Below are 13536 nucleotides of genomic sequence, written 5' to 3' on the forward strand. Positions count from 1 at the left end.
TGAGCCAACGCAGTCAATTTGCCGTAATTATGAAATTGCTTTTACGCAATTTCGCCGGACTCGTATTCTATTTTATCAACAGTTTAATCTTTTCAGGTTTCGTTGCTGTTTGAAGTCGGTGATTTGTCAGTGGCCTCGCCAGCCACAGTCAGTCGATGCGGTATGGTTTACTTTGATTACACCGACCTAGGCTACAAGCCTTACATAACCTCTTGGCTGAACAAGAAGACTTCAAAAGTGAGATGATGTTGATAAAATAAGGATGTTATACATTAGGTTTACCTAAAAAGTAAAAAATACTTAACTAAAAGATTTTCAAACATGAAACATGTAGGTAGATAAGTATGAAGATATCAAAATATCGATATTGAAAATCTGTGTTGATGAAAGGTGTAGTGGTTAAGTCATGACCGAGATGAATTTCCTCTAAACTTCATTCAACTATTGAAGCATAGGGACAGTGAAATCCTAAAGCAACAAAACCTTCTAAGATCGGCTTTATGCAAGCTACGCTTAATAGGCTGCGCTGAAACTGGCTGTCTCCTAAAGCAATGAAATTCGTAATGTGCAATGCATAGACTGCGCCATGTCACAACATTTGTTATTATGTTGTACGTTCAAGGCGTTACCGAAGCAAAGTCGTTATCTAAACTTTTCAGCCATTGAAAAAAAAAATCATACATAAAACGCTTCTTTCAGGACAATAATTGATGTCAGAAAATATTTCATTTTTCTGATTCTTTCAGGACATGGTTGCCGTTCTACAAGATTTGATCGACAAATACATTGACAATGTGCTAGACTTCAAGCACCACAACTGCAAGGAACTTGTCGCCATACCGGAAATTAATGGAATCCGATCATTGTGCAACCTCTTCGACACAATGGCTACTCATGAGAACGGGGTAAGTGATATCTTCAATTTTCATTGAGGAAAGAACTATTTTCTGACGAGAGAGTTCATCAAAAAGTATCTTCTGATCTCCGTGTAAACCAGCCACAAACGTCTTGCAATACAAAACAAATAATTACTGCCCACTCGTTTCTCAGCCTTTTGTGGAATCCGGATTTATCTCTGGTTGTTATAGAGTTATATGATAAACGGAAAAGCAATGGAGCCAATCATGCGTCTTTAATTGTGTCAGAACACAGCGTCGTGCTTTTAAGCGGTGTCAAACCGACTTCCTTGCGAACGCCATGCAAGAGATTTCAGCACTCAGCTTTGTATCTGTCACGTCATGGGTAACATATTGCTTGTGCAGGTCAATCCACAGGACACAGAAAACTTCCCCAGGATGGTAGAATTGTGGTTCCTCTTCTGCCTCATCTGGTCTGTAGGAGCCACCGTGGATGAGGACAGCAGGAGGAAGATGGATAACTTCCTCCGGGAAATAGAAGGAAGTTTTCCAAACAAGGTAAGTTGATTAAAATACGATTCTCGTTATTTCTTAGTTATTGCACTAACTATCGGATAGATTCCACTTTGTGTATTTGATTGCCATTTTAGATTTGCTAACAGTTAAATAACTCTTATTTATGAGTCTGTTTCATCTCTCGTAATTATGATGAGAAGTCACTCAATGAAGAGATTGCTAGCCAGAGCAAAGCCGATGCAACTAGTTTTTAAAATTTCTTTTTGTTTACGTTACATATCGGTTATGCTTCCTATTCTAAATCTGAAAAGTCAGATAATATGAAACGAAGGAAGTTTCCAGAAACATTTAATAAACTACCATTCAACGTTTTATAGGCAGAGAAAACTCTTTTCTCTCTACATTGAGAAATTCCAAGTCTGACTAGGTACTTAGATTGCTGGAAGATGAAGACTTGCAATGACTAAAGAAAAACAACAAGTCGAAGAAACGGAAGTCTCCATCTTCCAGCAATCTAAGTACCTAGTCAGACTTGGAATTTCTCAATGTAGAGAGAAAAAAGTTTTCTCTGCCTATAAAACGTTGAATGGTAGTTTATTAAATAAATCTGAAAAGCTTTAACAACGTTAAATATACTGTCATCAAAATGTGACTGATCTTAACCATACAACTAACATACTGTTGATTAACATTATCAGGTTCTGAAAAATTTGGGTGTTCACTGTTCAGGTTTATCATTGATAGTCCTTTCCTTCATATCATTTATTAACTAGCGACACTTGCACTGACGATTTTAACTGACGACATTAAAAGTGTTTTTATGTCATCTTTGTGCAATTGCAATTTGTGTGTTACTTTGTTGCTTGGATATGGATAGCTTTGGCTGATGAAAATCAATTATAATGAGGAATAAATATTTCACAACTGCGGATACAAACGAATATCGAGTAGATACAAGCGATTCAAATCCGTTCCATTTGTCAAATACTTGTCAAATAAACAACAATCACGCTGCTAAAAGAGAAACTCAATCTATTAAAGAAATTATCTGCTGATGGACTAATAATCCCATACAACTATTCCTACCACTGGCGTGCTGAAACTTATATGTTGCAAACTCACCGTCTTTTTGACGTAAACATTTTATCACATCATTATTGTGAAAGCGATTATATTGAAACCATTAGTTCGATTCGTTATCCTCAAGAAAATGATTGACATCGTTTTTGTACAAGACTAACGTTTCCTTTTATGTTGTCACAAGGACACAGTGTACGAATACTATGTCGACCCAAAGAACCGAGCTTGGGTAAACTTCGAAGAGAAATTGCAGAAAGGATGGAGATATCCACCGAAGTAAGTAGTGGTCGTGCTACATTTTTTTTGGAGGCTTTTGAAACGCTGTGTGGATCTTTCACCTGTATCGTAGTTAAGCTATCATAGAATATTTGCTATTTTTCTGTGGGCACTGGCTACTAGCTGGGCCGCACCATTTGAGTATACCTAAGTTGTGTGAGTAAAAAAAATTTTTGGTGTTTTTCCAGTGCTCCTTTTTACCGCATCATGGTACCCACTGTGGATACAGTCCGTTACGACTTCATTGTATCTTCGCTCATCCTTGAGGGTTATCCTGTTCTCTTGGTTGGCCCTGTGGGAACAGGAAAAACTTCTGTCGCTCAAAATGTCTTGGACAAACTGGACGCATCCAAGTACAGCACCCTTACGATCAATATGTCTTCCCAGGTATAAGAAAGCTGTTCGTTTTCAAAAAAGTATCGTTTTCTGTGTTGTAGTAATCTTGTATGCCTTTCTGTGGGTTTTTGGAAATTATTTTATATACAGTAGTCGTGTATTCTGTAAAGAAAATTGATGTTTTTTACTATTTTTTTTTCTGGAACAGCTTGTGTAAGGATTTTTGCTCACTCAATTGTTAAATATACCTAAGTTTTTGTTGCTTTGTAGAACAGTTTTGAGATTACACGGGAATCTTTTATTGAAATATTGAATGCCCCAAATAGACCAAGCAATCATGCATGAAAAACCGGAAAGCAATTATCATATCTGAAGTATCCTAACTTTCTTTTTCATTACAGACTTCCTCCAACAACGTCCAAGAGATCATTGAGAGCCGAGTGGAGAAGAGAACCAAAGGTGTATACGTTCCTCTCGGAAGTAAGAAGATGGTAACATTCATGGATGATTTCAACATGCCCGCAAAGGACACATTCGGGAGCCAGCCTCCTCTTGAGTTGATTCGTCAATGGATCGACTATGGATTCTGGTATGATCGCCAAAAGCAAATCACCAAATACGTAAAGGTTAGTGTACTTCGTTTTATAGTGTTGTGATTTATATACGTTGCATTTCTAAATATCAGTGAAAAGATTCAAAACTTCTTGACAGTTTTTTTGATTGTCATTGCATGTCATAATGAAAGAAAACGCAAGTGTGACGTTTTGTTTATTTTCTCTACAACTTGTTGTGCTCCATTAGCTCACAACCGCACATGCCAGTACTTTCATTTTCCACTGCTTTAAAGCTTATGGAAGACGTTTATTGTTTAGTGTCATAATTACATTATTACTGTTGTATAATTTGATGCATTTTTGAAGGAGGAATCCACATTGTTTGTATTCTTTCAACATTTACTTTCATATTCACTTTCATCTTGCAGGACATGTTCCTCCTGTGTGACATGGGACCTCCAGGAGGTGGAAGACAGATCATCTCTCAACATCTCCTCACCAGGTTCAACCTCATCAACATGACTTTCCCCAGCGTGAGTGGTTGTCTGGATGGCAAGATATTAACATTTAGAAATTTTTAATCTTTTTGCTGTAAAATTGCTTAGAAAAGAATTTGTGTAAAGTTAACTCAGAAACTTCCACTCTGAAGACAAGAATAACGTTACGTATTTTATTCAAATTGACGTAACCGCCATGACGTTTTGAGAAGTTGACGCAAAACGTCACGTTGTGGCTTTTCTGCGTGAAATGAACGTTTTTCATCACTGTTTTTTTCTCATGCAGGAGACACAAATCAAGAGAATCTTTGGGACTATGATCAATCAGAAACTCCAAGACTTTGAGGAGGATGTTAAACCCGTGGGAGACATCATCACGCAAGCCACCATTGATCTCTATCGGATGGTAGTAGAGAAGTTTCTTCCTACTCCTGCTAAGATTCATTATCTCTTCAACTTGAGAGACATTTCAAAAGTAAGATTGTATTTTGACAACATTTATTGGAGGTGGAATAGTGATTCTTAACTTTTACAAATACCCTTCTCTATTTCAATTATTTTACACAAGAAATTTATGATTTTAATTGACTTAAAATCAATTTTCAAAATGTTATGTGAATAAAAATGCTGAACGGGTTGACACACAGTAAGCACCAGACAAGTTCACCAACTTAGCTGAAAACGTAACTCTTGTGTTGCATGGGCGTGCCAGCTACATGTATGTACCTTACTACCCAAACAATGTTCACGCACGTTTTAAATCTTACGCAATATCACCACGTTTATTTGTTGTATGGAGGACTGATGTATCGCATGTTGTGGCTTATATTATGGCCGTTAATGACCACAAATAAAATACAATGAAACTCTTTAAACAAAGATCTGAATCTTTTCCTCCACTATCAGGTCTTCCAAGGTTTACTGAGAGCTCACAAGGACTTCCACGACACGAAACAGAGCATGACTCGTCTGTGGATCCACGAGTGCTTCCGAGTCTTTTTCGACAGACTGGTGGATGCCAAGGACAGCGAGGCCTTCGTTGTGATGCTCAGTGACCGTTTAGGGGCTCTGTTTGACCAAACCTACCACAACCTCTGCCCGAACAAGCAACCGCCTGTGTTTGGTAAGATTGCTACCAATCTAAAGTCTGAAGAATTTTTTTTTTCAAAAATTGCGAAATGTTGATTACAAAAAGTGTTTATCGCGAATTGTCGGTGTTTGGCAAGATTGCTATTAATCTGATTTCAGAAAAAAATTTTCAGGGAAATTGTAAGATGCTTGTTCTTGATTAAACGTATATGTATCATCAAAGATTTCGGAAAAAAGTATACCTCAAGACAAAGCTTTTTGAAAATGCCGACTTATTTGCTTATTATTTTATATTCATTACCATGTCGTTTCAGAGTCAAGATAGCTGCTATAGGCGATGAAAATATTGTTGTTGGTTGGGTTGAATCTTCATCCTAAGACTGAGAAAGATTCTTTAAGAGCTTAATTCTGGCAATTTGCATATTTGAGAAGCTTTGAACCACTGTTGCATGCCTGGCTACATAGTGAAGTTTCTGATTGTTGAGTGTTGTTGGTGGTGAATTATTCCATTTACTTGGTACCGCTGAATGGAGAGCAGTTCTTGAAATGCGTTGCTCAAGCGTACACCCTGAGAGTAGAAACAACACGGTAGGGCGCTTAACCAACTGAGCTATCGAGAAGACAAATAGTGTTGTCTTGTGTTGAGATATATATATTTTTAGGCGACTTTCTCAACCCTAACCTGGTCTACGAGGATCTAACTGACTTCACCCTCCTGAAGAAGTTCATGGAGGATCAGTTGGAAGACTACAACATGACTCCTGGTGTCGTCAACATGGATCTTGTGCTGTTTAAAGATGCCATTGAGCACAGTGAGACTACATATACAGTTTTGCTTATGTTATTTTTACATCAAAGCATTCTTGTAGTGTTTATCATCATCATCCAAGTTTGGTTTTGTTCCCACTTGTGGAGGTGACGGATTCTTTCTTTGTAGCGATTGCCTTCACTCCTATTCTCCATCTCGTTCTGTCCATCGCATCTTCTTCCTTCAGTCCGACTTTGTCTGCCTCATTTTTCATTTGTTTTTTCCATGCTCTTTTTAGACGTCCCCGTTTCCTCTTCCCATCTACTTTAAAAGTAAATGCCTTTTGAAGAAAACTTCCCTCCTCCCTCCTTAGTACATGCCTATTGCCTATACCATCTTCTGCCATTTTTTTTTAAATTTTCTTTGATTTGACCGTAATGTAACGTTATTTACGTTTTTTTAGTTGCCCGAATTGTTCGAGTTATTCGCCAACCGAGAGGCAATACCTTGCTCATTGGTATCGGTGGTTCCGGTCGACAGAGTTTGACACGCTTGGCTGCGTACGTCTGCGAATACACAACCTTCCAAATTGAAGTGTCGAGACACTACAGAAAGGCAGAGTTCAGAGATGGTGAGATCTCATTACTTTACTCGCTTCTTTATGTGAATCTCAGTAGTTGAAGTACCGAATACCAATATCATTGGCAGTAACTATACAAAATTTAAAAGGTAATAACAGATATACACTGAGATGACCGAAAAAGAAAAACAATTCTAATGAATGTATACTACATCTATACGTCATAGTGAAACGCGGTAGTCGTCTATTCATCGTCATATATGCACTGGTAGTCATATTGTCGCTTTTGGACTACTTTTGCTTGTGAAGAAATTCTCATGGTTTGGTGGCCGCACTGTCTCCAACCAGCCTCAACCTGTTCAGTTGTTTTGTTTTTGCATCTCAGATCTCAAGCGTCTTTACTACCAAGCTGGAGTCGAAAACAAACCGACCGCCTTCCTCTTCACGGACACGCAAGTTGTGGAGGAGATCTTCCTGGAAGATATCAACAACATTCTCAGTAGCGGGGAAGTCCCAAACTTGTACAAGGTATGCTTTTCAATAAAAAAACGTCAATCGTCATTAATTCGAAGATTTGTGATTTATACAACTTAAAAGACTATCATAAACTTAACATTTACAACTAACTCCGAGTCTTATAAATAGTGGCAGTGAACTATAAAAACAAAGTAATTATAGCACACAGCTGCTTTGTTGTGTCAGCCACACAACGTGGTTTCTTGGCTTATCTTCAATGGGCTGCAGCAACTGTATCTCTGTGAACTAGACTTTCTATTTCACAATGCAATATAAAAGTTTCTTGCAGTGCTGTTTTAATTTTGATTGAAAAAGGAACATTTTGCTTTCAGTTTTTAACTGACGGTAACATGAATTACTGTTTAACTTTTCCAACTTTCGTTTTTCAATCTGGTCATTTTAACTGCAGCCAGATGAATTTGAGGAAGTGCGCAATGCGTTGGAAAGCGAGGCTAAGAAAGATAACATTGGTGAGACCAGCCAAGCAATGTTCAAGTACTTGATTGATCGTGTCCGTAACAACCTACATGTTTGTCTGTGCATGAGCCCAGTTGGAGATGCATTCAGGTTAGTTTGCTTTTTTACCTCGAATTTCTACCTTGTTTTTACATGGAAGTTTGATTAGTTTTTGGTTAATATGATGATTGAATAACTAATCAAATAACTAGCAACATGTGGAATTGTGGATGACTGAACTAATGTAAAAATCACGAAATTCATTGCCAAAAATCACCAACTCAGAAACCGCGTCCGTCAGTATCCAGCATTCGTGAACTGTACCACAATTGACTTGTTCTCCGAGTGGCCTAACGACGCTTTGCTTGAAGTTGCGGAGAAGTATCTGGAGGGAATGGATCTTGGTCCTGACGAAGGGGTGAGTGAAGTTCTTTTTTACATTGATTTAACGTTTGCAGACGTTGCGTTGGTAAATGTTTGTTGACACTTACTGATTTTCTGATTATTTTCATTCAACAGATGAGCAAAAAGGTGGCGCAGATATTCGTCACAATGCACCGATCCGTCGTTACTTTCTCGGAGAAGCTGCTGTTTGAACTGAAACGTCACAATTACGTCACACCCACCAACTATCTTGAGCTAGTGTCCGGCTATAAGAAGTCAGTGACTAATATTGCACTTGAATCTGGCTACATTTTGTTGATTGGTTCCCTGATTAAGTCGATTTAGCCATGATAGCTGCAGTTTCTCTTTGTCTTAAGTGTAGGTTTTAAACTTAATATTCACCGAGGAAAAGAGTAAAGTTTGGTGGTTGAGTGTATTGGCGGTAGTCTCCCTGTTTCTGCCATAAGGCTTACTTTATCGCCATCAGTGTTATTGCCAAATGGGATAAAGGGCGACAATTGAACGTTGGCAGATCATTGCAGTTGGTTTTAGGAACCATGTTTAAACCTTTCTTCAAGCGGTTCTACAATTCGTTTTCTTTTTTCAGCCTGCTTGCTGAGAAACGCAAAGAGCTCGGAGACCAAGTCTCGAAGCTGCGGAATGGTTTGTTCAAGATCGACGACACCAGAGCAAAGGTTGAAGCCATGTCGATTGAGCTTGAAGACGCGAAACTGAAGGTTTGCGACAACGGATTACTTTCTTTTTGTTTACGTTCTGCCATGTTTATGTAGCAAACATTTAGGTCAAGCACTGTATAACGTTTGTATATCAAAATTTTAAGTTGCCACCGATTGCATTGCACAGCTTTAATCGTTAATTCAAGGACATTCATTCCCTCTACCGTTTATTGAATTATGTATAATATCAACAGCAAATGCTCACTGGTGGTTTAAACTTTCTATCAGATTATCATTATGCATTTTATTGTAAGTGTAACTGTATAGTGCGCCAATCGTACTCTTTTTTGCGCTTGAACTGCTTTGCTATTACTAATACACAAAAGGAAATCTTATCACAAGCACAAATCTTATTACAGTACTTTAGCTCATTGTTGTGGTTTTTCTTTCAGGTGGCCCAATTTCAAAAGCAGTGCGAGGAATACTTGGTCGTGATTGTCCAGCAGAAGCGAGAGGCTGACGAGCAGCAGAAGTCGGTTGCAGCCTATAGCGAGAAAATATCAGCAGAGGAGGTCAAATGTAAGACCATGGCTGATAACGCTCAAAGAGATTTGGACGAAGCTGTACCAGCCTTAGAAGAAGCCACTAAGGTTTATTATTAACGCCTTTGCCTTTTTCCTGCAGTTCTGCTGTAAAACAAGTCTTTTTTTGTCTTTTTTTTAACTCACATTTTCAGCTTATTTATCGATGTCTAAATTTTGTTTAATGCAATGTCCATCCAATAAATTACAAAGATAGTCGAACATATATGTCTTTTTTGTGAAAATGTGTATTGTACTTGCTTTAGTTTCTTCTGCAGTCATCGCAGCATTTATATATAGCCTACTACAGTGATTGCATGATAAGAAATATTTGTGGCTTTAAGAGTTGACCGTAAAGCAGTAGTTGTAATTTTTGACTCTCCATACACTGCTCTACTGATTTTGTACCAATGCGAAATGAGTTAAAAGTAAATTAATTAAAAGGTAAATCAATCCTGAAACTACGAATGCAAATGATTATACTTGACTCCTTCAGGCGCTGGAGGCTCTAAACAAGAAAGACATCACGGAAATCAAGTCGTACGGCAGACCGCCTGCTTTGGTTGAAATGGTCCTTCAAGCTGTCATGATTCTCAGAGGGAGCGAACCCACATGGGCTGAAGCCAAGAGACAACTTGGTACTGTAAACTTCTGTTAATAACATAAAGATCTCCGAGTATAGTAGGTCTAGGGACGGCCGACTGTTTAGGCTATGACGCTTTTGGGTGTGTCAAAATCAAAACCTTGATGTTACGTTATATAGATTGACTGCAGATGTTACATTGGCGTCATTTAAGGGTAAAAAATGGGGTCACATAGAATTTGGACAACCTTTGATGGAGCAAAAAAAAATTTACTCGTACTGAAGAAAAAACAGTTTAGTTTTCGAAACGTTTGCTGAACATGAGTTTAGTATCTACATTTTGGGTTCTTTATTTTTTGATTACATTAACCAGGCGTTCCAACCATTTTGCTCTGAGAGAGGTTTTTAATTTTAGTTTCTTTAAACTTTAATTGGGAACTTTATTACTTTGAACGTCAAAACTCTTATGCTGCTTTTCAGACAGCAAAATCCGTCATTTTTACATTGATTCAACGTCTGCAAGCGTTAAATCAATGTAAAAATTACGGACTTGCTGTTTAAGTTGTCATGTTTCCTTCCAACATCAATATATTTCGTGTCAGGTGATCAAAACTTCATTAAGCAACTGGTAAACTTCGACAAGGACAACATGTCCGATCGTGTCTTGAAGAAGATTGGACAGCAATACGTCGCACACTCCGAATTCATGGTGAGATCGCTGCTGGTGAAAATTGACTATTGCTTCTAAAGTTTAGTGTCTTTTTTCATGTAGACTGCCATTCTATTTTGAAAAGGTTGAGAAATAAACTCTCCGGATGTGCCTTTGAAATTACAGCGACTTTTTTCGTCTGCCATTCCTATTCTAGACCTAGGCCATCGTGTACATTTGTCATGTAGTTTAACTGTTTTCAAAATTTTCTACGCTGTAAATGAAAAACAGTTTATCTAAAAACTTTAACCATCGTTATGTTCCATAAAATTATAAAAAAAAAGTTCTCTGGCCTCACGGGCTTGGAAACACCTATTCCAAATAGTTCAACAATTCTTATTATGTCCGCATTGACAGGGTAAAATAGATGTCACGTAGCGTTTCTTTTTCAGCCCGACAACGTTGGGCGAGTATCCACCGCTGCAAAGTCGCTTTGCATGTGGGTACGAGCCATGGAACTGTATGGTAGGATCTACCGTGTCGTTGAGCCTAAGAGACAGAGGCTTGAAGCTGCAATGGAGCAACTGAAAGAAAAACAAGCATCTCTTGCAGAAGCTCAACGAAAGTTGGCCGAAGTCACAGAGAAAATGGAAACCTTGAAAAGACAGGTTTGTTATACCAATGGTGAATTTTATAACGAGAAAGTTGTCCATTGCTTGTCTTAGCAAGTACAGAGAAGAATATCAACCGACACACATCTAGCCAAATTATCATAAGTGATAAAATTACCGTCACAAGAATGTAAGTGCGTTTCTGTTCTTAGAAAATGTTTAATATTTCAGTACGATGAAAGGGTGGCACAAAAAGAAGAGTTGCGCAGAAAAGCTGAAGAAACTGAAATGAAACTCGGTAGAGCTGGAAAGCTGGTGGCTGGTGAGCGACCTGTTCAGATTTTAATCTTTTCGCTATCCGTTGAGCTGCCATACCTTTAAAAAATCCAAAGTATTATCATTGACCTTGTCTGCTTTGTCAAGCGCTAAAGAACAACGCATATCTGCGATGGATACAGTGCTATAGAAAAACACACATTAAATTATTATCATTAAGCAGTTTTGGCTTTTATAATCAAAGTTTTTTTTATGATAATAATGATGATAGTGGGATAAACTTCACATTTAAATTTTACGACAAACATGTGCCTCACCCGTCCTGCGGATCAGGATCGCTTTTGGATAGGATTTTTCTGAAAGCTTTAGCATAAACCCGTTTAGATAAATAAATGCTCACCCCTGGATTAAGGTCTTGCTGGAGAGAAGATACGTTGGGAAGCCTCTGCCGAGAATCTAGAAGATTCGATGGGCTATCTGGTTGGTGACAGTCTTGTCGCGTCTGCTTTCCTTTCTTACATGGGACCCTTCTTATCAAATTATCGGGATGAGATGGTAGAGAAGATATGGCTGAAACAGGTCAATAGAGAATTTTGATTTATGTTTATTGCATGTTATTGATAGAAAGATTTGATGCAGTTTTAAGCGTATGATGAATACACAGTGATATTCGTTTGGAATTTTTTTTTAATTGTCTGACATCGCAATCGAGCCTTAAAGTACATTGCTGATTGCGGTATCTCGTATTATTGAAACAAATATGTATTAAGTAAAAAAAACGCAAACTCTTGCTTAGATTTACTGCACACATGCACAAAATGTTGAAACTTTTTTGTATGAATTAAAGACTGCGCAGAGATTAATACCCATATGGTTGATTGGTTGGTTTTGAATCTTTATCCTCGAACTGACAAAGCCTTGATTGTTTCGCATACTTGCAGAGGCTCTTTACGCAGGGCCGGTTACCGAGTTTGGCAGACTGAAGTTTCCGATTGTTGAAGTGTTGTTTCCTGGGAATTATTCCATTCATTAGGTGCCGCTGAATGGAGAGCAATTCTGAAATGCGTTGCTCAAGCGCACATCCCGAGAGTCGAACCAGCGCCGCGTGATCTTCAGCCGGCGCGTAGTCACTAAGCTAACGAGGCGGACGGATATACAGTATAGTAATATTGTGACGTTTGGCTTCGATCACCGCAGCAGGCGCGAGAAGCCGAATTAGTCTCGCGCTTGCCTCCAGACGATCTCACATTTTTTATAAGTTCGCGCAACTCGAGTTTGGATGATGGAGTAGGCAACTTCATATCGTGCATTTAACTAACCAGGAGAGAGAACAAAAAACCAGGTAGTGCGCACAATATAAAGTAATATATGTCATTTTTACGAACTGTATGTTATAGCCTTGCAAGGTTAATGGTTTCATTTAGAACAATAGCAATGTTACTTTTTATTTTTAGGTTCACGATCTCCATGTCCCATGCACTCCTTCGTTCACTTTCGCTGAATTCTTGTCTAAACCGACGCAAACTCGTGAGTGGAATATTCAGGGCCTACCATCGGACGCCTTCTCCACTGAGAATGGCGTCATCGTCAACCGTGGCAACAGGTCAGTTATTTGAAGCGTATTTTGTGCCAAAGTTTTAAGGATATTAATATTTACGTTTTAATTTAATAAATCATTTTATCTTGTACAAACAACCCATGGCATATCCTGTTATACACTTTAAGTTGTTACATTATTGTTAAATTGTGGTGTGACTTAAAATGGGGTTTTCAGCAAGCAAAGTTGACGAGATTATGCAAATACTTCGCTGAAATGTTTTTGAACAATTTTCAAGACTTATCTTTTTGTTATCTATCTTGATCCTTCATGGAATCAAGCACTGCAAATCTTTTTCTATGATACGCTATTTTCTGAACAGCGTTTCATTAACAAAACTACAAAATTTATCACCTTGAAGAGTTCAAACAATATTGTTCTTCTTTAGATGGCCTCTGATGGTTGATCCTCAAGGCCAAGCCATCAAATGGATCAAGAACATGGAAAGGAAGCGGGATCTTAAGATCATTGATCTTCAACAGCACGATTATCTTCGGACTTTGGAGAATTCGGTACAGTTTGGTGCTCCTGTGCTCCTCCAAAATGTCCAGGAAGAGTTAGATCCTTCTCTAGCTCCAATTCTTAACAAAGCTATAACTAAAGTTGGTAAGCAAGGGTCTGTAAGAAATTGATGGTCTTTATTTTTAGTATAAACTTTATAAATTTTTCTTAA

The 13536-nt window shown here is 38.2% G+C and overlaps 1 protein-coding gene across 1 annotated transcript in view; it reads left to right on the top strand.

Moving 5' to 3' along the window:
- LOC145766203 (dynein axonemal heavy chain 2-like) overlaps positions 1-13536 on the top strand; it is a 60607-nt gene that overhangs the window by 32783 nt on the left and 14288 nt on the right. The window contains exons 45-68 of the mRNA XM_082577866.1: positions 97-237; positions 747-905; positions 1263-1415; positions 2638-2729; positions 2918-3116; positions 3467-3691; positions 4048-4152; positions 4403-4591; positions 5023-5239; positions 5868-6017; positions 6417-6584; positions 6919-7061; positions 7459-7616; positions 7791-7923; positions 8025-8164; positions 8497-8626; positions 9019-9216; positions 9644-9785; positions 10333-10439; positions 10832-11047; positions 11222-11312; positions 11679-11845; positions 12721-12869; positions 13252-13469. Coding sequence (XP_082433992.1) covers positions 97-237; positions 747-905; positions 1263-1415; positions 2638-2729; positions 2918-3116; positions 3467-3691; positions 4048-4152; positions 4403-4591; positions 5023-5239; positions 5868-6017; positions 6417-6584; positions 6919-7061; positions 7459-7616; positions 7791-7923; positions 8025-8164; positions 8497-8626; positions 9019-9216; positions 9644-9785; positions 10333-10439; positions 10832-11047; positions 11222-11312; positions 11679-11845; positions 12721-12869; positions 13252-13469 — 3790 coding nt within the window. The remainder of the gene's footprint in view (positions 1-96; positions 238-746; positions 906-1262; positions 1416-2637; positions 2730-2917; positions 3117-3466; positions 3692-4047; positions 4153-4402; positions 4592-5022; positions 5240-5867; positions 6018-6416; positions 6585-6918; positions 7062-7458; positions 7617-7790; positions 7924-8024; positions 8165-8496; positions 8627-9018; positions 9217-9643; positions 9786-10332; positions 10440-10831; positions 11048-11221; positions 11313-11678; positions 11846-12720; positions 12870-13251; positions 13470-13536) is intronic.

This window comes from Aplidium turbinatum, chromosome 3 (assembly GCF_918807975.1).
Source record: "Aplidium turbinatum chromosome 3, kaAplTurb1.1, whole genome shotgun sequence".
Lineage (NCBI taxonomy): Eukaryota > Metazoa > Chordata > Ascidiacea > Aplousobranchia > Polyclinidae > Aplidium > Aplidium turbinatum.